At 46.0% G+C, this 25,013-nt stretch overlaps 1 protein-coding gene across 1 annotated transcript; it reads right to left on the bottom strand.

Moving 5' to 3' along the window:
• Positions 1 to 406: 406 nt before the first annotated feature.
• On the bottom strand, positions 407 to 23,399 carry LOC139639095 (WD repeat-containing protein 18-like; the record flags this gene model as incomplete). Its single annotated transcript, XM_071513169.1, has 2 exons — positions 23,246 to 23,399; positions 407 to 570 (listed from the first exon to the last, which is right to left on the bottom strand). Coding segments are annotated over exons 1-2 (318 nt in total), but the record flags the coding sequence as incomplete, so codon positions are not given.
• Between the last annotated feature and the right edge of the window lie 1,614 nt (positions 23,400 to 25,013).

The raw sequence follows: 25,013 nt of genomic DNA on the forward strand, positions 1-25,013 counted from the left end.
CTTTACCACACGTTATAACAGTCTCTCTCTCTCTCTCTCTCTCTCTCTCTCTCTCTCTCTCTCTCTCTCTCTCTCCTCTCTCTCTCTCTCTCTCTCTCTCTCTCTCTCTCTCTCTCTCTCTCTCTCTCTCTCTCTCTCTCTCTCTCTCTCTCTCTCTCTCTCTCTCTCTCTCTCTCTCTCTCTCTCTCTCTCTCTCTCTCTCTCTCTCTCTCTCTCTCTCTCTCTCTCTCTCTCTCCTCTCTCTCTCTCTCTCTCTCTCTCTCTCTCTCTCTCTCTCTCTGAGTAAACGGCATGTTGGAACATGAAAGGAGAAAGTTACAGATGTGACAAGAGTTTTGAACTGAAACACAACAAACAGGCTGATGATCAGTCAGGTCTAAGACCAGCTTCTTACTGACTGACTGACCTGTGTGTAGAGTCCGAGGCGGAGCCACGCCCCTCCTGACTCCGCCCCCTCGCCCTCTGAGGAGAGCAGGTGGCGGCTGAAGCGAGGCAGAGCGACGGCCGGCCGGCTGTCCGGCAGGAACATGTTGGCCGGAGCCGCCATGATGACGGCGTTGGTGACGGGACCTGGAACCAGACACACAGGAGCGTTAAGCTGCTGCTGGATGTGATGCTGTCCAGCACTGAAGTTTTTATTCAACAGCGTTTGTTTCACAGACAAATATATAAATGAATAGTTTGTGAAGCCGATCTGTGCTGAGCTGATTCAGTTCTGATAATCAGAGGAACTGGAACCACATGACAACGTTCTGTTGATGTTCTGTTATAGTTATGATGGTTACTGGATTTTCTTCTGCAGTTAAGTAGCAGTCTATATATCTTTCTATCAAAGGTTAATGTAGTGTTAATGTAAAGGTTAATATAAAGGTTAATGTTAATGTAAATGTTAATATAAAGGTTAATGTTAATGTAAATGTAAATGTAAAGGTTAATGTAATGTAACAGTAAGGTTAGAGCATACATTGTGTTCTGTTGTGTTTAGGGCTGGGAAACCTAACACGAGTTTTTACAAAAAAAAACAACAAAATTAATGCAACTGACGCAGTATTATTTTTTTCCCACAGTGCAGCAGGAGGCAGAAGGTGCAGAGTTTCCCACAGAGAGGCAAAACCAAAAGTTGGTCAGTGTGAGGAACTGATCTGAACGGATCTCTGATGCTCCTGATGTGACATCACATCCTGTCTGTCAGACCAGCAGACTGAACTCTGATGACATCACATCCTGTCTGTCAGACCAGCAGTCCTCAGAGTCTCCTGCTGTGGAAACTAAAGTGAAACTTCACATTCTTCGCTCTGCTGCAGACTCTGCTGTTAGTAACAGGATGGAAACAGAAACCTGATGACTCGTCTTCTGCTGCCCTACAAACTGTAACAGTAGGTAACGTTTTCACCTTGAGGTACTGAAGTACAGTTAGGGGACCTGAACAGGATCTGAACAGGATCTGCTTGTTTTCCCACGGCAGCATGAAGGGGCATTTTCGGGTCAGGCAGTCTGTCATCCACAGTTCATTAACAGCCTCTAGGGGGCGCTGTGGGCCTGGACAGGGTCTCTGCTGCTCTTGTAGCTTTTGTTATTTCAGTTAGTGCAGATAAAGGAATCTGCCTTTCAAGCTGAATTTTGATGGTTTTGATGGAAATGACTGATCTGTAGTTCACAGGGAGAGTCTGTGTTTTCAGTTAAAAATAAATATACTTCCTTTTTGTTGATTCTACATTAATTCAGTGATTTAGTGATTAATTTGGTCATTTTACGTTTAAATATCTATGATTACAAGCTTCAGTCTTAAGAAAAAAAAAGGGATTAATCGCAATTAATCACATAAGATTTGTGCGATTAATTAGTTGTTTTTTCTTAAATCGATTCCCAGCCCTAGTTCTGTTGTTCTGTGTCATGTACTATACAGTATGAGGTTCCTGCAGTATTTGGTTGCAGATGGTTTGTGTTTCTGTGTTTCTGCCTCAGATTCAGACAGACTTCGGTCAGGTAGAGGGATTACAGACAGACAGAAAGATCAGAGACAAAACTGAGATTAAAAACAGGAGAGAAGAAGAAGCTCCAGGCTGCTGAACCAGACTGAACCACAGAGATACAATCAGATCTGCTGGTAAATATTTGTTCATATGTTTTATTTATAATTGCACATGAATAGCTACAATACATATTTACATATTTCTGTATATTTGTTCTCTCATACTGGGAATAGCTAGCGATGCACACTTCACATCCACTTCAAACTTAATCTATCAGTGAAGATGCTGCAACTTAATTTACTGCTCTATTATTTTCTTTCAATATGTTCAGCAGGAGTTACTTGTATTACCTTCAGTTCTCTATTTATCTTATTCTTATTTATATCCTGCTACCTGCTGCTGCTGCAAAGCAATTTCCCCACAAGGATCATTACAGTTTCATCTAATGTAATGTACTGTACTGTACTGTACTGTACTGTAATGTACTGTACTGTAATGTCCTGTAATGTACTATAATGTACTGTAATGCACTGTACTGTACTGTATTGTAATGTCCTGTAATGTACTATAATGTAATGTACTGTAATGTAATATACTGTAATGTACTGTACTGTACTGCAGAAGCCTCAGCCTTGCTTGTTGGAAGGTTTGTCCACACAGTGAAATAAAACCTTTCTGCAGTGTCTTCCCAGTAAAATCCCAGTTTTCCCATCAGCTCCTTCCCAACAGAAACGCATCCAACATCCAGCAGCTCGGTCCGGACATACAGACTGCTGTACTGATACGAGGTCAGTTCAGATCCGAGGTCAGATCCGATCTGAAGTCAGTTCAGATCCGAGGTCAGATCTGATCCGAGGTCAGTTCTGATCCGCGGTCAGATCTGAGGTCAGTTCTGTTAGGAGGTCAGTTCACATCAGAGGTCAGTTCAGATTCAAGGTCAGTTCAGATCTGAGGTCAGTTCAGATTCAAGGTCAGTTCAGATCTGAGGTCAGTTCAGATTCGAGGTCAGTTCATAATGAAAATATAAATCTGTCACAACATCACAGCTCCTACAAGCTGCAACAATCAAACATCAACATCAAAACAAACCAAATAAATAAATAATTCAGCTGCTTCAGGCTTCCTTAATTTTACACAAGACAACAAGACAACAAGTCAACAAGACTACAAGACAACAGCGACGTCTCTGATTGGTGGGAACTCGCTAAAGCTTGTGGGTAATGTCGTTTTTAACAGTGAACTCAGAACCGGTGACCCAGATGTCGACCTCTGACATGTCCACTGAATGCGGACGAGGCCGGTGCTGCTGCGGATCGTTCCGCTTTGGATCGGATTCTTTACAGTTTCTTTAGCTTCTTTACAGTTTTCTTTTACAGTTTCTTTACAGTTTCTTTAGTTTCTTTACAGTTTCTTTAGTTTCTTTACGGTTTCTTTAGTTTCTTTAGCTTCTTTACAGTTTCTTTAGCTTCTTTACAGTTTTCTTTTACAGTTTCTTTACAGTTTCTTTAGTTTCTTTACAGTTTCTTTAGCTTCTTTACAGTTTTTTTTTTACAGTTTCTTTACAGTTTCTTTACAGTTTCTTTAGTTTCTTTAGCTTCTTTACAGTTTCTTTAGTTTCTTTACAGTTTCTTTAGTTTCTTTACGGTTTCTTTAGTTTCTTTAGCTTCTTTACAGTTTCTTTGGCTTCTTTACAGTTTTCTTTTACAGTTTCTTTACAGTTTCTTTACGGTTTCTTTAGTTTCTTTACGGTTTCTTTAGTTTCTTTAGCTTCTTTACAGTTTCTTTAGTTTCTTTACAGTTTCTTTTACAGTTTCTTTAGTTTCTTTAGCTTTTTTAGCTTCTTTACAGTTTCTTTAGCTTCTTTACAGTTTCTTTAGTTTCTTTACAGTTTCTTTACAGTGTCTTTAGCTTCTTTTACAGTTTCTTTACAGTTTCTTTAGCTTCTTTACAGTTTCTTTAGCTTTACAGTTTCTTTAGCTTCTTTACAGTTTCTTTACAGTTTCTTTAGCTTCTTTAGTTTCTCTAGTTTCTTTACAGTTTCTTTACAGTTTCTTTAGCTTCTTTACAGTTTCTTTAGCTTCTTTACAGTTTCTTTAGCTTCTTTAGTTTCTCTAGTTTCTTTACAGTTTCTTTACAGTTTCTTTAGCTTCTTTACAGTTTCTTTAGTTTCTTTACAGTTCCATTAGTTTCATTACAGTTTCTCTAGTTTCTTTACAGTTTCATTATAGTTTCTTTACAGTTTCTTTACAGTTTCTTCAGTTCCTTTAGTTTCTTAACAGTTTCTTTAGTTCCATTAGTTTCATTACAGTTTCTTTAGTTTCTTTACAGTTTCTTTAGTTTCATTACAGTTTCATTACAGTTTCTTTAGTTTCTTTACAGTTTCTTCAGTTTCTTTAGTTTCTTCAGTTTCTTTAGTTTCTTTACAGTTTCTTTAGTTCCATTACAGTTTCATTAGTTTCTTTAGTTCCATTAGTTTCTTTAGTTTCTTTAGTTTCTTTACAGTTTCTCTAGTTTCTTTACAGTTTCATTATAGTTTCTTTACAGTTTCTTTACAGTTTCTTCAGTTCCTTTAGTTTCTTAACAGTTTCTTTAGTTCCATTAGTTTCATTACAGTTTCTTTAGTTTCTTTACAGTTTCTTTAGTTTCATTACAGTTTCATTACAGTTTCTTTAGTTTCTTTACAGTTTCTTCAGTTTCTTTAGTTTCTTCAGTTTCTTTAGTTTCTTTACAGTTTCTTTAGTTCCATTACAGTTTCATTAGTTTCTTTAGTTTTTTTAGTTCCATTAGTTTCTTTACAGTTTCTTTAGTTTCTTTACAGTTTCTTTAGTTTCATTAGTTTCTTTACAGTTTCTTCAGTTTCTTTAGCTTCTTTACAGTTTCTTTAGTTCCATTACAGTTTCATTAGTTTCATTAGTTTCTTTACAGTTTTTTTAGTTTCATTAGTTTCATTACAGTTTCTTTAGTTTCTTTACAGTTTCATTACAGTTTCTTTACAGTTCCAACAACAGCAAAAAAACAAAAAGAAAAAGAAAATCCTCCAATCAGCTCTGCAGCAGAATCGAAGTGTTCTGAAGCCAAACTGCACTGTGGGTCCAAAGGTCTAATATTCACATCATGATTGCCTGGATTTTCTGCACCAACCATCACTACAGCAGCAAGTAGGTGCTGCCTTCAAATGCTGTTGGAAATATTGTAATTATGAGTAGAGCGCTCATAAACAAACCAATAAAGTGATAAAAACAAATTAATGTGAATTCAATGACTTGTATTTGGTTCTCTACAGTAAGGCGTTCTGCCAAATGTTCCTCAGCTGCTTCGATGAGATTTAATAATAATAATAATTCCACACAGAAACGTCTTTCTTGAGTAATGACGCAAAGCAAATAAGTACAAACTGTATGTATTATTTTAGTTTATACAGTACGAATAGATAAAGAATCAGATCAAGAATCAGAGTCGACACCAGAATCGGTAGAATCCTGCCGATACGCAGCTCTACTGAAGTGGAAACATCCGGACCTCAGTGGAACCAAGTCTCTGATGTTGATGTGTCATCCTCCCTGATTGTATTTATGCTTCATGTGCTTTTAAAGTCATCAAATAAATAAAATCAGATTCCCCTTCTGTTTTTACCCTGTGGGATAAAAACAACTTCTCACTAAAAGCCACATTAGCCTTCAGTTCATTCTGTTATGAGGCTCAGTCTCCCATGAGGCTCAGCGGCTTCAACTTCTGAACCTGACAGACGACCTTTTATTGGTCCGTTACTGTCAGTCTTCCACAACCAGCCTGCAGATCACCCAGCAGCCACCTGTCTGCGTCCGGCCGGCACAGAGGGAAAACACCAGGACCGAGAGGCATGATGGGACGGAGAGAGGCATGATGGGACGGAGAGAGGCATGATGGGACGGAGAGAGGCATGATGGGACGGACAGACTGTTCTCACTAACTTTCTGCCGAGCCTGTTTTGACCCGACTTCCCTGTCGTGTCGTTTTTCTTTAAATCCTCCAGAAGGAAGAAGGCCATGAAGCGCTGAACTCTGAGATCTTGGTATTGAAGCTCATTCTGCTGTTGACCCTTCAGCTGACCAACATGACGATGTAAAACATTTTCTATGAAGCAGAGAAGCTCAGCAGAGAATATTGATTTGGTGTTGGAGAGCAGAGGCGTTCAGGAGAAACCGATCCAGCTCCTGATAATCAGTAGAACAAAAGAATAAATATGATGAAATGACAAAATTAGGATGAATTATTCTACAGTTCGGTCCAAGCGTGCTTCAGTAAACGCTTGAAGACAATTCACTCATTTTCAATGCTACAAACAGAGATCTGGTGGATCTTTGAAGTGATGTCACTCCTCTGTCGATATCGTCTTACGTTGGTATTCAGGTGGTCTTCCCTAACATGAAGGCAGAGTCCAGAACCTGAAGCCGATGAAACTTTTATCAGGTCAGAAGCTGGAAGGTGACAGGAGGCTGAACTCAAGAAGCCAATATCAAACCGAGAAGTAAAAACAAAAATCAATGAGATGAAAAGTTTCAGAGCTTTGGTGTAAAAGAAAGATTTATTTCAGATTTCTTCATTTCTCTCCGTTTCCTTTAATCTCTTAACAGGATTTATATTATTATTATCATCATTACTATTATTATTATTATTTAAGTCAAGAGAGGTACTATTTGCAAGATACTGAGCGGCCCTTACTATCCTTACTGGACACTTTCTGTCAAGTTACATTACAAAATCTTTGGTTGTATTTGTGCGATAAAACAAATCACTGCATCACTGCAGGAGCTTCTTGTCCAACATGGAGTCAGTCGACTCCAGCGAACAGTTTCTCTACATCACCAGAGAATAAACAGGCGCTCTGCTGAGGAGAGCGAGGCTTTAATGGAACAGACAGAAACAGGCTGACACCTTTAATTTTCATCTTTAAAAGCAGATTAACGTGGAAAACTGCAGCAGGATTTATCTTTAAGCCTTTTCATTCTCACACCAGTCAACATGACAAGTTAAAACATTGTGGAGCAAATCTGAGCTGTGTGGCTGCTGCTTCACAAACAGCTGACAGTAAAACCCAAATCCATTAATTAGATATGAATTCAAAATAACTGAAATGGGAAATAAAATCCCACTGGAAGTCACTTGAATTTGTATCACCTGCTGAAGGTAAGTTCTCTCCTGACAGTCAACCAGTCAGTCAGCAAACCAGTCAGTTAACCAGATCACTGACTGAGGCTTTACAAACACTGGAGGGCTGCTTTGTCCAGCCAGCCAGCCAGTCAGTCAGCCAGCCAGCCAGCCAGCCAGTCAGTCAGCCAGCCAGCCAGCCAGTCAGCCAGCCAGCCAGCCAGTCAGTCAAGTTACTAGTTGAAAACGTTGACTCGCTCACTTCATCGATTCGTCATGACTCGGCCGACTGTGACAACAAGCTTTAGGAAAGAGAAAACAACAAGCTGCTGCTGTGTGGCTGTTTGTTTACATCATCAATGTTTGTTTACATCATCACTGTTTGTTTACATCATCACTGTTTGTTTACATCATCACATCTCACAGAGATCTCCACGTAGCACACGGTAGTTTCACGATTGGTTACAGCGTCTGAAATCGTTTATTGCAGGTTTAACATCATGGTTCCACTCAGAACCGGTTTGTCTGCAGTTCTTCAGAGTGAGGATGAGGAGGAAACAGGTGATGAAGATTGTCTTGTATTTGATGGTAAATCTGTTTCCCCAAGGAGGATTTACAAGGTGGGCGAGTGTCCGCCTACATCATTCAGCACAGTAACTCTCTCTATCGCCATCTCTTTCTCCAACACACACACACACACACACACTGACACTCACACACACTCACACACACTGACACTCACACACTGACACACACACACACACACACAGCAGCAACAAAAGTGAGTCACACATTGGCACAGCCATTGTGCTAAAGGGAGTTGGCTTGTAAAATCTCTGTCCCTGGGATGCTAAATGTTATTTCCATTTAATTAACCTTTCTTCTTTAAAGCTTTTCTTAAAAAAGGCATTATGACTAAGAGGATCATTAGCCAACAGCGGCTTCGCCACAGTCCTTTAAGTTGGGAACTCTTCTTCTGCTGCTAGCTGTAGCATCGACACCGAGGTACAAAGAAACCTTAATTGAATGTTCGGGACTCGGCTTCCAAAAACCTCTTAAGTCGTCAGCCGCAGTAAAATCCTTCACACTAAGTTCGGCTTCAGTGGATTCACATTATCCGCCCCGAGGTCCGGGACGTCCGGTCAGAACTCTGCTGAAATATTTAATTTAGGGGAGCGGGGTGGCGTGGTGTTTAGGTTCAAACCCCCAAAAAATAATTGCAAAAATGATCTAAAGCTCCTGAACTCTCTCTCTCCTCAGGCTGAACCGAGCTGCTGTTTCTGTTTCATTAGAAACATCATCACTGAACCGAGCTGCTGTTTCTGTTTCTGATGAAACAGAAACAGCAGCTCGGTTCAGCCTGAGGAGAGAGAGAGTTCAGGAGCTTTAGATCTGCAGGAGAAGATCTGCAGGAGAAGATCTGCAGGAGAAGATCTGCAGGAGGAACAGATGCTGCAAATCTTCAGACAAACGGCGGTTGAATCACGGGCAAAAACACCGAACAACATGATGACTTGGATCAGCGATACGATGAATAGAGAAGAAAGCGTGTGACGGCTTGGGAAGCTGTTTGGAATTTACCAAATCAAACAATAAAATGGGCTGCTATGCTGAACTAAATCCACACAACCTCAATCTACACAGCCTTCAACTACAATTTAATCTACACAGCTTTCTCAAAAGGATTTTCATTCCCTTCATTTCAGCTTATCAGAGCGGACCCAGAAAGACAGAAAGGCGAGAAGTCTCCTCCGGTCGGAACATTCGTCTCCGTCTGCAGAGCGAAGGTTCTGCCAGAGCCGCTTCAGACCAACTGAGGCTAAGATGAGAGAAAGACCTGAACGGGGAGTTGATTTATTGCTTCTCAGTCGCGGGCCGGGAGCAGACGACCTTCACCCGTTACATCGCTCGGCGTGCTAAATCCCTCCTCGATGGCGGGTTTCGGTTCTGAGTCTATAGAGTCTGCCGGCCTCCGGTCTGACAGCCGGCCCAGACTCTGCTGTCACTCACGCCGTTCGCTTTTAAAGACTTCCGGTCTCTGGATCGTTCAAAGTGATCTGAACCAGATTACCTCGAGGATCAATTTAAAAGGCAGCCGGACTACAAACCGCACTGGATACAGTACTGACTACAGGAGCTGCGTCACAGTTATTGACGAACGTATTGACAGATGTCTAGTAATTAATAAGGAAGGGTCCTCATTTGCATATTGTTGCAAAACTAAACAGTGCAGATCAAGATTAATGACACCAGCAGACCAGCAGTCAGAGGATCATGACAGACCGCTTTGCTCCGGTCTGTCTGGATCCTGCAGAACTTCAGCATGAGAAACCAAACAGCCATCCAACTGTGTGACTCTGAAACCTTCTGCACAGTGCAGTCTGAAGGCCCAGTGACAGTGATGTAGACTGACTGTCTACTGTCTATATGTAGAGTCAGTACTGTACTGTACTGTACTGTACTGTACTGTACTGCTGTCAGCTGTCACTGTGTCTCTGCACCATCTGCAAGACCTAATCCTGTTTCATTGGACTTGGAGGAGAAAGTGATTCTGATTCAGATTGTAAAGCAGGTAAGGAAACAGAGACTGGTGGAAACAGACTGGTGGAAACAGACTGGTGGAAACAGAGACTGGTGGAAACAGAGACTGGTGGAAACAGATACTGGTGGAAACAGACTGGTGGAAACAGACTGGTGGAAACAGATACTGGTGGAAACAGACTGGTGGAAACAGACTGGTGGAAACAAACTGGTGGAAACAGACTGGTGGAAACAGACTGGTGGAAACAGACTGGTGGAAACAGACTGGTGGAAACAGACTGGTGGAAACAGACTGGTGGAAACAGACTGGTGGAAACAGAGACTGGTGGAAACAGAGACTGGTGGAAACAGATACTGGTGGAAACAGACTGGTGGAAACAGACTGGTGGAAACAGACTGGTGGAAACGGACTGGTGGAAACAGACTGGTGGAAACAGACTGATGGCAACAGACTGGTGGAAACAGACTGGTGGAAACAGACTGGTGGAAACAGACCGGTGGAAACAGAGACTGGTGGAAACAGAGACTGGTGGAAACAGATACTGGTGGAAACAGACTGGTGGAAACAGACTGGTGGAAACAGACTGGTGGAAACAGATACTGGTGGAAACAGACTGGTGGAAACAGACTGGTGGAAACAAACTGGTGGAAACAGACTGGTGGAAACAGACTGGTGGAAACAGACTGGTGGAAACAGACTGATGGCAACAGACTGGTGGAAACAGACTGGTGGAAACAGACTGGTGGAAACAGACTGGTGGAAACAGAGACTGGTGGAAACAGAGACTGGTGGAAACAGATACTGGTGGAAACAGACTGGTGGAAACAGACTGGTGGAAACAAACTGGTGGAAACAGACTGGTGGAAACAGACTGGTGGAAACAGACTGATGGCAACAGACTGGTGGAAACAGACTGGTGGAAACAGACTGGTGGAAACAGACTGGTGGAAACAGAGACTGGTGGAAACAGAGACTGGTGGAAACAGATACTGGTGGAAACAGACTGGTGGAAACAGACTGGTGGAAACAGACTGGTGGAAACAGATACTGGTGGAAACAGACTGGTGGAAACAGACTGGTGGAAACAAACTGGTGGAAACAGACTGGTGGAAACAGACTGGTGGAAACAGACTGGTGGAAACAGACTGGTGGAAACAAACTGGTGGAAACGGACTGGTGGAAACAGACTGGTGGAAACAGACTGATGGCAACAGACTGGTGGAAACAGATACTGGTGGAAACAGAGACTGGTGGAAACAGACTGGTGGAAACAGACTGGTGGAAACAGATACTGGTGGAAACAGACTGGTGGAAACAGAGACTGGTGGAAACATACTGGTGGAAACAGACTGGTGGAAACAGATACTGGTGGAAACAGACTGGTGGAAACAGATACTGGTGGAAACAGACTGGTGGAAACAGACTGGTGGAAACAGATACTGGTGGAAACAGATACTGGTGGAAACAGACTGGTGGAAACAGATACTGGTGGAAACAGACTGGTGGAAACAAACTGGTGGAAACAGATACTGGTGGAAACAGATACTGATGGAAACAGACTGGTGGAAACAGATACTGGTGGAGACTGATGGAAACAGAGTGGTGGAAACAGATACTGGTGGAAACAGACTGGTGGAAACAGATACTGGTGGAAACAGATACTGGTGGAAACAGACTGGTGGAAACAGATACTGGTGGAAACAGACTGGTGGAAACAAACTGGTGGAAACAGATACTGGTGGAAACAGATACTGGTGGAAACAGACTGGTGGAAACAGATACTGGTGGAGACTGATGGAAACAGAGTGGTGGAAACAGATACTGGTGGAAACAGACTGGTGGAAACAGATACTGGTGGAAACAGACTGGTGGAAACAGATACTAGTGGAAACAGACTGGTGGAAACAAACTGGTGGAAACAGACTGGTGGAAACAGATACTAGTGGAAACAGACTGGTGGAAACAGACTGGTGGAAACAAACTGGTGGAAACAGACTGGTGGAAACAGATGCTGGCCAATGTTCTCTGATGAAAAGCCTCGATTCTCCCAAAGACACTGAGACCCGGACAGTAAAAACAGGAGGTGGTTTGACTCTGGGCAAATCCAGTCTGGCTGTTAATTGTGCGATTTTAAAGTCTCCTGCACAAACACCTGCTTCACTCATTTTTCTCATTATTGGAGAAGAGATAAGACCACAGTGACAACGTGTAACAGGAATAAAAACCTTTATCAACTAAATTGCCGGCAGGTTGTGTATTTCCCTCCTTATCTGTATCCGTAGCAGTTGGAACATCAGGTGACGAGTCAGCATCAGCAGAAAGGAGCATTGATTTAAACACTAAAGGAACAGATCCAGTAAAAGTAGACAGAGCCTCTCTCTATCAGTGAGAGCTGCACAGGAACCAAACTGTCCGATCCTCATGTTCAGTCTCATTTCCATGCGTGGAGAATCGCCGCCCTTACATCCCGATTTCAGCTCGTCTTCCACCAGCAGAGGAGCTGAATAATGCATCGAGCCGAAAGAGCTGAGCGGCAGAGACAAGAGAACAGATGAGAAAGAGGCAGAAGAAGAAAGGCGAGGTGAAGCGGCGGCGGCGGGGTGACCCGGCAGGGAGAGAGAGCGTCCCGCGACCCCGAGGTCGTACGTTCGATCCTCGCCGCCGTCAATATGTCCGTCGACGTCCCCGCGTCCCCTCGAGTCCTCGAGCGAGACGCCCCCCCCCCCCCGCTCCCCCCCCCCCCGCTCCTTACAAGTCGCTCCAGATCAGAGCTTCGGCTAAATGACTAACATGTAAATGTCAACTGACAGCGGCCCAAATGAGAAGGACAAAGACAAAAACAGGAGACAAGTCCGAACGCTGGCGGTACGGGCGAACGGACACGCCCCGCAATTAATACGAGAACGGGTCAATGAAAGCCAACAGGGTGCCGCTCATTTATAATATAATCCCTGTAGTCCAACAACGCACCTCATGAATAATTCAGAGGAAGAGAGAGTGCCAAACGAGGACGGCAATAAACCTCAACAGTACACAGAGAAATGTCAGATAGTTCTGCTTCAGCTCTTCCTTTCTCTGCGCTCTGTTGCTGTTTCAGTGAGTCAAGAAACACGCAAGCAACTTTCTGCAAAGCAGCAACTTTCTGCAAAGCAGCAACTTTCTGCAAAGCAGCAACTTGTTTTATGAAGCGCAGAACAAAATGACCAAACAGGGAACATGTTTTGCTTTTGGTTTTGTACATGGGGAAATTAAGATGAAAGAGATTTTGGGTTTCCCGCCTGCTACTGGTTCTCAAACTGTGGTCCAGGGACATCTCGGGGTCCTTGAGGGGCTTCCATGGGTCCTTGGCAAGGTTCCAGGGGGTTTTGAGGAAAATGAGTAACAATAGCTTAATTTCACTTTAATTTCATTCAGTAGAAATTAGAGTAGAAACATGATGAATCTATCATCACTTATCTCCCTGTACAGTGTAGACAGTTCTGTTCCAAGCTGTTTCCAACACTGTCCCAAACTGTCCGTCTGGGACAAAATCTTCTGAAAGGCTTAGAGCAGCAGGCTGTATGAAGACACCGGAGGGGGGGAGAGTATATTTATTCCTTGTTGTGGTAATAAGAGCCGGCTAATTATCTCCCACTCAATTACAAATATCGATCTGGCCGCTTGGCTCCCACTCCTGGAATTACACTAATGGTCCAGCGCTCCTCCAACACACAGACATAAATAATGTCAGCTGCCAACAGGGCTTCCACTGGGGCGTGTGTGTGTGTGTGTGTGTGTGTGTGTGTGTGTGGATGTGGGGGGGGGGGGGGGGGCAGCTACAGCCATGCCAATACACTGCAGAGACTCAGACAGGCTTTATAAACCATAGTTACATGAACAGATACAGATGCTGTTTAGGCTCCACTGATGCTGTCAGACTGGTATCAATCAAACTGTTTTATCAATCAAACTGTTTTATCAATCAAACTGTTATCAATCAAATGGTTTTATCAATCAAACTGTTGTCAATCAAACAGCAACTGCTGCTTCACTTTAATACAGTCTTCTACTGGTTTGTACTGGGAGCTGACCGGTACAACACAGTCTGCTACTGGTTTCACCTCTAAGCTCCGCCCCCGGCAGCGGAGGACAGACTCTGATGTGGAGGACAGACTCTGATGTGGAGGACAGACTGATGTGGAGGACAGACTCTGATGTGGAGGACAGACTCTGATGTGGAGGACAGACTGATGTGGAGGAGAGACTCTGATGTGGAGGACAGACTCTGATGTGGAGGACAGACTGATGTGGAGGACAGACTGATGTGGAGGACAGACTCTGATGTGGAGGACAGACTGATGTGGAGGACAGACTCTGATGTGGAGGAGAGACTGATGTGGAGGACAGACTCTGATGTGGAGGAGAGACTCTGATGTGGAGGACAGACTCTGATGTGGAGGAGAGACTCTGATGTGGAGGACAGACTCTGATGTGGAGGAGAGACTCTGATGTGGAGGACAGACTGATGTGGAGGACAGACTCTGATGTGGAGGAGAGACTGATGTGGAGGACAGACTCTGATGTGGAGGAGAGACTGATGTGGAGGAGAGACTCTGATGTGGAGGAGAGACTGATGTGGAGGACAGACTCTGATGTGGAGGAGAGACTGATGTGGAGGACAGACTCTGATGTGGAGGACAGACTGATGTGGAGGACAGACTCTGATGTGGAGGAGAGACTGATGTGGAGGACAGACTCTGATGTGGAGGAGAGACTGATGTGGAGGAGAGACTCTGATGTGGAGGAGAGACTGATGTGGAGGACAGACTCTGATGTGGAGGAGAGACTGATGTGGAGGACAGACTCTGATGTGGAGGAGAGACTCTGATGTGGAGGACAGACTCTGATGTGGAGGAGAGACTCTGATGTGGAGGACAGACTCTGATGTGGAGGACAGACTCTGATGTGGAGGAGAGACTCTGATGTGGAGGACAGACTCTGATGTGGAGGACAGACTGATGTGGAGGAGAGACTGATGTGGAGGACAGACTCTGATGTGGAGGACAGACTGATGTGGAGGAGAGACTGATGTGGAGGACAGACTCTGATGTGGAGGAGAGACTGATGTGGAGGACAGACTCTGATGTGGAGGAGAGACTGATGTGGAGGACAGACTGATGTGGAGGACAGACTCTGATGTGGAGGAGAGACTGATGTGGAGGACAGACTGATGTGGAGGACAGACTCTGATGTGGAGGACAGACTCTGATGTGGAGGAGAGACTGATGTGGAGGACAGACTCTGATGTGGAGGAGAGACTCTGATGTGGAGGAGAGACTCTGATGTGGAGGACAGACTCTGATGTGGAGGACAGACTCTGATGTGGAGGACAGACTGATGTGGAGGAGAGACTGATGTGGAGGACAGACTCTGATGTGGAGGAGAGACTGATGTGGAGGACAGACTCTGATGTGGAGGACAGACTGATGTGGAGGAGAGACTGATGTGGAGGACAGACTGATGTGGAGGACAGACTGATGTGGAGGACAGACTGATGTGGAGGAGAGACTCTGATGTGGAGGACAGACTCTGATGTGGAAGACAGACTCTGATGTGGAGGAGAGACTGATGTGGAGGACAGACTCTGATGTGGAGGAGAGACTGATGTGGAGGACAGACTCTGATGTGGAGGAGAGACTCTGATGTGGAGGACAGACTCTGATGTGGAGGAGAGACTCTGATGTGGAGGACAGACTCTGATGTGGAGGACAGACTGATGTGGAGGACAGACTCTGATGTGGAGGACAGACTCTGATGTGGAGGACAGACTGATGTGGAGGACAGACTCTGATGTGGAGGACAGACTGATGTGGAGGACAGACTCTGATGTGGAGGACAGACTCTGATGTGGAGGACAGACTCTGATGTGGAGGACAGACTGATGTGGAGGACAGACTCTGATGTGGAGGACAGACTCTGATGTGGAGGACAGACTCTGATGTGGAGGACAGACTGATGTGGAGGACAGACTCTGATGTGGAGGACAGACTCTGATGTGGAGGACAGACTGATGTGGAGGACAGACTGATGTGGAGGACAGACTCTGATGTGGAGGAGAGACTGATGTGGAGGACAGACTCTGATGTGGAGGACAGACTCTGATGTGGAGGACAGACTCGGGGTGAACTCATGATGTCGGCTCCATCGCACTTTAACTGGCAGCTAACAAGACTGAGAGGGAAAGAGCTGCAGATAATGTCAAAGTGAAGCTTGGTGCTGCAAACGCCTCCGGAGACAGAGGGACAGACAGGCAGGGAGACAGGCTGCTGCTGAGAGGGACAGACAGACAGACAGGCAGGGAGACAGGCTGCTGCTGAGAGGGACAGACAGACAGACAGACAGGCAGGGAGACAGGCTGCTGCTGAGAGGGACAGACAGACAGACAGACAGGCAGGGAGACAGGCTGCTGCTGAGAGGGACAGACAGACAGACAGACAGACAGGCAGGGAGACAGGCTGCTGCTGAGAGGGACAGACAGACAGACAGACAGGCAGGGAGACAGGCTGCTGCTGAGAGGGACAGACAGACAGACAGACAGGCAGGGAGACAGGCTGCTGCTGAGAGGGACAGACAGACAGGCAGGGAGACAGGGAAGGAGGGACGGAAGGGGGGGGGGGGGGGGGGGGACAGGGAGGGGGACAGACAGACAGACAAGCAGGCAGGCAGGGAGACAGGGAAACAGACGGACAGACAGACAGAGGGACAGTAGAAACCAGTAGAGACTGTGTTGTAGTGGTCAGCTCCAGTAGAAACCAGTAGAAACCAGTAGAGACTGTGTTGTACTGTCAGCTCCAGTAGAAACCAGTAGAAACCAGTAGAGACTGTGTTGTACTGTCAGCTCCAGTAGAAACCAGTAGAAACCAGTAGAGACTGTGTTGTACTGTCAGCTCCAGTAGAAACCAGTAGAGACTGTGTTGTACTGTCAGCTCCAGTAGAAACCAGTAGAAACCAGTAGAGACTGTGTTGTACTGTCAGCTCCAGTAGAAACCAGTAGAAACCAGTAGAGACTGTGTTGTACTGTCAGCTCCAGTAGAAACCAAACATCCAGCACTTTTTCTAACATGAAGACATGAAGAGATCTGAGTGGAAGCCGCTGTGTCACATGACCAGGAACAGCCACGGCGCTGTGTCACATGACCAGGAACAGCCACGGCGCTGTGTCACATGACCAGGAACACGTCCTGCTTCAGGAGGAAGTGCTCAGAGGCTCAGAGGTTCTGGCAGAGCGGCGGCGGCGGGCGGAGCAGGAAGACAGCGAGGTCGTTTGAAGTCTTCAGACGGAGGATTTGCTTAATTACAAAATGCCGCTCAGGATCTGAGTCGCTCCGCCTGTCAGACGCTCGTTATGAAAGAAAAGTGAAAACAGTCAAACCTCCGAGAGGGAGAGACGGGCTCCGAGAGGGAGAGACGGGCTCCGAGAGGGAGAGACGGGAGAGACGGGCTCTGAGAGGGAGAGACGGGAGAGACGGGCTCCGAGAGGGAGAGACGGGCTCCGAGAGGGAGAGACGGGCTCCGAGAGGGAGAGACGGGAGAGACGGGCTCTGAGAGGGAGAGACGGGAGAGACGGGCTCCGAGAGGGAGAGACGGGCTCCGAGAGGGAGAGACGGGCTCCGAGAGGGAGAGACGGGAGAGACGGGCTCCGAGAGGGAGAGACGGGCTCCGAGAGGGAGAGACGGGCTCCGAGAGGGAGAGACGGGAGAGACGGGCTCCGAGTGAACGTCATGAGGAGCCGGGAGATAATTATTTCCAACGAGCGGATTAACCATCAGCTTCCCCTCCGGCAGGCTCCGCCCCCTCCGGCAGGCTCCGCCCCCTCAGGCAGGCTCCGCCCCCTCCGCTTGTCGGCAGGAAGAGACGCCGCACCGACCGGCTGAGGTTTAACTCTGCGGATGTTTTTGGACTTTGACTTGTTGAGTATTTTTGTCTCCAGAGTAGAAACTCACCATGAGCTTCACATCAGAACCTGTGAAGCAGGAAGCTCCGCCCCTCTGTGTTTTAGCTCCGCCCCTCTGGACTCCAAGAAGATTACAACAAATACAAAGAATTATTTGCAAATAATACTTTACAGTAGTAATCACTAAAAAATGGTGAATTAATAATTTTGAATATGATCATTTAATGGTTAACTAACAACTGCTTGAAGATTAATTTCCTACATTGTTTACTAATCAATATTTGAATCATTAATTAGTGACATGTTAAATCAATCATGCATGCACTGAATCATAAATTAAAACAATGATTCATGATTTCCATAGTTAACAATTTGTTAGTCATTTGTTATTACCCACGAATTGCTTATTGTTATTAATCACTTTTAAACACCTAATTAAATATTAATGAACGGTTAACTGGGCCTGTGTTATGATGCAACTTGTTTACAGTGTTTGGTAAATAGTTGGCGAACGGTGAATTTCTCAGCAGCCAATCAGATCGTGTTTCGTCCTGAGAAAGCGAGCCGCCGCACAGTAAACCAAACGCTCTTCTTCTTTTACTTCACACCTCATTTCCCAGCATGCTTTGTTTGTCACGCTGCCCGTTTTCAAGCCTCCGCTCCAATTTTCCGCCTCCTCTCTCGGCTTTGTTGTCGTTCGGGCCGCGGAGCTTAGAGGAGCGGGGGGGCGAGGCGGGAAAGGTTTTTTTAATTGCCTTCATGATTAGGAAATCCCTTTGAAGAGAGACGCCGACATCAGCGGCGCCGGAGGCTCGGAGGTCAGGGAGCGAGCGGAGAGCCGTGGAGATTTACCGGCCGAGCGGCGAGCGGCCGGAGACTCCGACGACTCGATCACAGCGGGCCGGGACGGGGCCGGGACGGGGCCGGGACGGGGCCGGGACGGGGCCGGGACGGGGCCGGGACAGGGCCGGGACGGGGCCGGGACAGGGCCGGGACGGGGCCGGCCCTGATCCTCCCCGGATCAAAAAATAAGGAACCAGAGCGACTTGGACAGAATCCAGGAAGACAAATCAAGCCCCGAGCCGGCAGAGAGAAACCAGAAGAAACCGAAGAGGGAAACAGTCTGTCGCACTGCAGAGGAACCAGAGGAAGAAATATAACACAAAGATGAATAAGCTGATGTAGAAAAGAACCATATCCATGATTACTGAGTTTTAAGATCTCTAAACTGCAGCATGACAGATAGAAGAATCAAAAGGGTCAAAAATTAAATGAAAAAATCTAGAATGAGCCCCGAGGCACAAGAATGAGAATCAAACCGTTACTATCACTCTGAATCTAAAGACCCGTTCACACCTAGAGACAACTATAAAGATAACTATAAACTATAAACTATAAACTATAAACTATAAGGACATGCTGTTGCTCAAGCGTTCACACTGCAGCGATATCAGCGCCGAATATTCAGAGACAAAATGGAGCATGAAGACTTTACTGACTTTTATTTTACTCTCTCTCTAAAGTAAATAACGACAGCCGAAGGATTTGGGTTCATGAATTGCAGCAAAAGAGAGAGGAGATGGCAGATAATAATGCTCTTTTACGGCACTTTCATAACATTATTGTGCTTTGTTTATATGAGAGCTAACGGTGCTAATGGTCACCAAGTGAAGCTGATCATTTCTTTACCAGCAGGAGACTCTGCACACCACATCTACTGTGGATCAAAGAGTAAAGTCTCTGTAGCCCATGTTGAGAGAAACACCTGAACGTCACCGAGGCTGAACGGGTTTCAACAGGATACTGGAGACTCATGTTGTTCCCTCCAGGTCATATTATAAACATGGGATAAACATGTTGTTCCCTCCAGGTCAAATTATAAACAGGATTATAGCGCATTTGCCGTCAGGTTAGCCAAGAGATGATGCTATTTTCTTAGCATCATGCTAGCAAAAGGTAGCGAGTTAACTAGCTTCAAGAGCCTCACCGCTAATCCCAACAGCCGCTCCGATCCCGACCGGTTCGTCACGTTTCTTTCCGACATGTTTAGAGGCTTTTGGTCTTTGTTCCTCTGGACTTCTGTCTTCAGCTCCTCAGCAGCAGCTCCCTCACTGCAGTGAACTGAACTCTCCAACCGCTTCTCTGGAGAACTTTAGTCTGATCGGTTGAAAATGTTTTATCGTTGTCTCTACCGCCAGAAAAATCGCTCTGAGGGGTAAAACCGTCTTAGCTGTTCTAAGATCAGTGGAAGTCTCTTGTAGCCTGCCGGCTAGTTAGCTAGCAACAAGCTACAACAGAGAGCGGTGGAGCGGAGACTAAAGGCAGAACAGCTGGTGCAGCGGGGGGGTAGAGTACTGAAAATCTATACTCAAGTAAAAGTAAAATTACTCCTATAAAAAATGACTCAAGTAAAAGTGAAAATTACCATTTGAGAAAAAGTAAAAGTAAAAAAGTACCTGATTAATAAATTACTCAAAGTACAAGTTACTTTCCATTTTAATATTTTTTAGGGTGTGTGGGCCAGTGTTCTGTAGTATTACTCCCTGTACCAAGACCTGTCAATCAACTAGAGAATGAAAACTTCTCTCACATTTTTCATTTGGGGATTCCCATCTGTTGGAAGCCTTAACACACAGAGCCTTAACACACAGAGCCTTAACACACAGAGCCTTAACACACAGAGCACTAACACACAGAGCCTTAACACACAGAGCACTAACACACAGAGCACTAACACACAGAGCACTAACACACAGAGCCTTAACACACAGAGCCTTAACACACAGAGCACTAACACACAGAGCCTTAAAACACAGAGCACTAACACACAGAGCCTTAACACACAGAGCCTTAACACACAGAACCTTAACACGGAGAGCCCTAACACACAGAGCCTCAACACGGAGAGCCCTAACACACAGAGCCTTAACACACAGAGCCCTAACACACAGAGCCTTAACACACAGAGCCCTAACACAGAGCCTTAACACACAGAGCACTAACACACAGAGCACTAACACACAGAGCCTTAACACACAGAGCACTAACACACAGAGCCTTAACACACAGAGCACTAACACACAGAGAGCACTAACACAGAGCACTAACACACAGAGAGCACTAACACACAGAGCAATAACACACAGAGCCTTAACACACAGAGCTCTAACACAGAGCACTAACACACAGAGAGCACTAACACACAGAGCAATAACACACAGAGCCTTAACACACAGAGCTCTAACACACACAGAGCACTAACACACAGAGCACTAACACACAGAGCACTAACACACAGAGCCTTAACACACAGAGCACTAACACACAGGGCCCTAACACACAGAGCACTAACACACAGAGAGCACTAACACACAGAGCCTTAACACACAGAGCTCTAACACACACAGAGCACTAACACACAGGGCCCTAACACACAGAGCACTAACACACAGAGAGCACTAACACACAGAGCCCTAACACACAGAGCACTAACACACAGAGAGCACTAACACACAGAGCCCTAACACACAGAGCACTAACACACAGAGAGCACTAACACACAGAGAGCACTAACACACAGAGCCTTAACACACAGAGCACTAACACACAGAGCACTAACACACAGAGCCTTAACACACAGAGCCTTAACACACAGAGCACTAACACACAGAGCCTTAACACACAGAGCCCTAACACACAGAGAGCACTAACACACAGAGAGCACTAACACACAGAGCCTTAACACACAGAGCACTAACACACAGAGAGCACTAACACACAGAGCCTTGACAAACAGAGCTCTAACACACACAGAGCACTAACACACAGAGCCTTAACACACAGAGCACTAACACACAGAGCTCTAAAACACACAGAGCACTAACACACAGGGCCCTAACACACAGAGCACTAACACACAGAGAGCACTAACACACAGAGCACTAACACACAGAGCCTTGACAAACAGAGCTCTAACACACACAGAGCACTAACACACAGAGCCTTAACACACAGAGCACTAACACACAGAGCTCTAAAACACACAGAGCCCTAACACACAGAGCACTAACACACAGAGAGCACTAACACACAGAGCCTTAACACAGAGAGCTCTAACACACACAGAGCACTAACACACAGAGCACTAACACACAGAGAGCACTAACACACAGAGCCCTAACACACAGAGCACTAACACACAGAGAGCACTAACACACAGAGCCCTAACACACAGAGCACTAACACACAGAGAGCACTAACACACAGAGCCTTAACACACAGAGCACTAACACACAGAGCCTTAACACACAGAGCACTAACACACAGAGCCTTAACACACACAGAGAGCACTAACACACAGAGCCTTAACACACAGAGCACTAACACACAGAGCACTAACACACAGAGCCTTAACACACAGAGCCTTAACACAGAGCACTAACACACAGAGAGCACTAACACACAGAGCCTTAACACACAGAGCACTAACACACAGAGCACTAACACACAGAGCACTAACACACAGAGCACTAACACACAGAGCCTTAACACACAGAGCCTTAACACACAGAACACTAACACACAGAACACTAACACACAGAGCCTTAACACACAGAGCCTTAACACACAGAGAGCACTAACACACAGAGCCTTAACACACAGAGAGCACTAACACACAGAGCCTTAACACACAGAGCCCTAACACACAGAGCCTTAACACACAGAGCACTAACACACAGAGCCTTAACACACAGAGCCTTAACACACAGAGCACTAACACACAGAGCCTTAACACACAGAGCCTTAACACACAGAGCACTAACACACAGAGCACTAACACACAGAGCCTTAACACACAGAGCCTTAACACACAGAGCACTAACACACAGAGCCTTAACACACAGAGAGCACTAACACACAGAGAGCACTAACACACAGAGCCTTAACACACATAGAGCACTAACACACAGAGCACTAACACACAGAGCCTTAACACACAGAGCACTAACACACAGAGCACTAACACACAGAGCCTTAACACACAGAGCCTTAACACACAGAGCACTAACACACAGAGCCTTAACACACAGAGCCTTAACACACAGAGCCTTAACACACAGAGCACTAACACACAGAGCACTAACACCCCCCCCCCCCCCCAATCCACTCTCCTCACTCCTCCCATCAGGTCTCAGGTTCAGGTCTCTGACCTGGAAACGGCCGTTTTAAGAGGAGCTTTGTCCCCTCTGCTATCGAGGCTCTGAACAAACTGCCACGCTGAATTTTATGTGTGCTATATGTATTTATGTACTTATGTATCTATGTATTTATGTGAGGCCAGCAAAGCTGTGAAAACAAATTTCCCTTTGAGGGACAATAAAGTATTGTATTATTAGTATTGTATTACTCATGTGCGTTACAACTAGTTACTTACTAGTTGGTGTGATGTGGAGTTCAGCAAGTTGAGCAGTAAATGTAAACTAACAGATGAAGAACACGTCACTTCACATCATGTGAGTCAGGACAGAGTTAGGACATCATGTAAGTCAGGACAGAGTTAGGACATCATGTGAGTCAGGACAGAGTTAGGCTTCAACAGACCGGCTTGTTGATATTCGTTTGGTTTGTGTCGGAGCGGTCGGAGGCGGGTGATGTGGGGGCGGAGCTTACCTTTATGGGTGATGCAGCGGACGGTCTGCTTGCTCTGGACGTCCCACAGCCGGACCGTCTCATCATGGGATCCTGACAGGAGGAGCGTCCCGTCCATCGACACTGACAGACAGGTCACCAGGTTCCTGAGGGAGGAGGTGGAGCCAGCTAACATTAATATTAACAAAAAAACAGTCTCATTTTGTGCTGATGATTAAAAATTATATGACCATATGACCATATGACCATATGCAGCAGGAACCAGAAAGCAGTACTAAATATTACTGCGGTACTGATGTTCGACTGTCAAACTACCATAAAGTACCACTTAACGCTTTGATCTAACCTGCCAGCTGCCTGTGAAACATGAAGCCCCGCCTTTTCTTCCTTGTGATTGGTTGGTTCATGAAAACATCTGTCCACATCACATTGTCTCTAAAACTTTAGAAAGCTTTCTGCTCTTACTGAAAAGAAGCCAGACTCTTTAAAACAACCACTTTCCTCTCTTAGCCAGCAATCGATTACCGATTATTAACCCATTATTAACAGATTATTAACCGATTATCAGCCAAATATTGTCGACGAGGATTCCCCGGATGGGCGGGGCCCCGAGGGGGCGGGGCCCCGGCGGACGAACGGAGGTCGCACCCCGACCAAGTGGACCGGATCGGATCTTTTCGCCTCAAGACAAAACGGCCACGGTTCTCTCTGCTTCACCGAGACGATCCACTCCTGAGACGCGTCCGCACACGAGCCGTGGCCACGCCGTTTTACGCCGTTTCCGCCCTGACTCCTCCCTGACTCCTCCCTGACTCCGCCCTGACTCCGCCCTGACTCCGCCCTGACTCCTCCCTGACTCCTCCCTGACTCCGCCCTGACTCCGCCCTGACTCCGCCCTGACTCCGCCCTGACTGCTGGAGGCCGACTCCAGGTCAGCCTCAGGTTTGGGTCCTGACAGACAGACTGATGCCTGCTGGCTCGTCGGTGCAGGCAGTGCAGACTATCCGCCGTCCAACTACAAAGCAAAATGGCTACAAAACAAAATGGCTGAGTTTTCAGAAGTGGTGCGGGGAGAGAGACGCTGATCCACTGAACTGTTCAGTCTGTTCTAAAGTAGAAAAAGACTGAAGGAGCGTTCACACCGAACGCAAAGCGAATCTTCGCCTCGCGTTACTTGCGTGAATTTGACCGCAGGATCGTTTGTGTTTACTCACACGAGTAAACAACCTGCGAATATTCAAGTAACACTATGCCGGGAAAGCCAGCTGTGCTAACGGTTGTGCTAACTTGGTTCATAGTAAAGTAGCCGATAGCTGGAACAAAGTAACAGACACACATTTTCAGAACTTCCAACTTCCTCGCTGACTTTTCTCCAAACTCTCTCCTTTTTCTTACGGTCTCTGTGCCAGGAGACTTGTGTCATACAGACGGCTACTATCAGCTTATCCTCCATTTTGTGATTCGAGGTCAGGATGTCAGGATGTCAGGATGTCGGGACCTCAGGACGTCGGAACCTCAGGACGTCGGAACCTCAGGACGTCGGGACCTCAGGACGTCGGAACCTCAGGACGTCGGGACCTCAGGACGTCGGGACCTCAGGACATCGGGACCTCAGGACATCGGGACCTCAGGACGTCGGGACAATCTCAACACTGACAGGTTTCGTGACTCGGCGTCACGCGAATTTTCCGCTCAAGTTGAAAAATTTGAACTCACGCGAATACGCGACTGAGGTGAATTTCGCGTCATTCGCCCGGCGCAGAATCGCATCTGTTCGCGTCTTTATATC

Source organism: Centroberyx affinis, unplaced genomic scaffold (assembly GCF_046629955.1).
Source record: "Centroberyx affinis isolate AG114_WGS23_722 - 3 ecotype Tasmania unplaced genomic scaffold, CSIRO-AGI_Caff_v1 ptg006808l_1, whole genome shotgun sequence".
Taxonomy (NCBI): Eukaryota; Metazoa; Chordata; class Actinopteri; order Beryciformes; family Berycidae; genus Centroberyx; species Centroberyx affinis.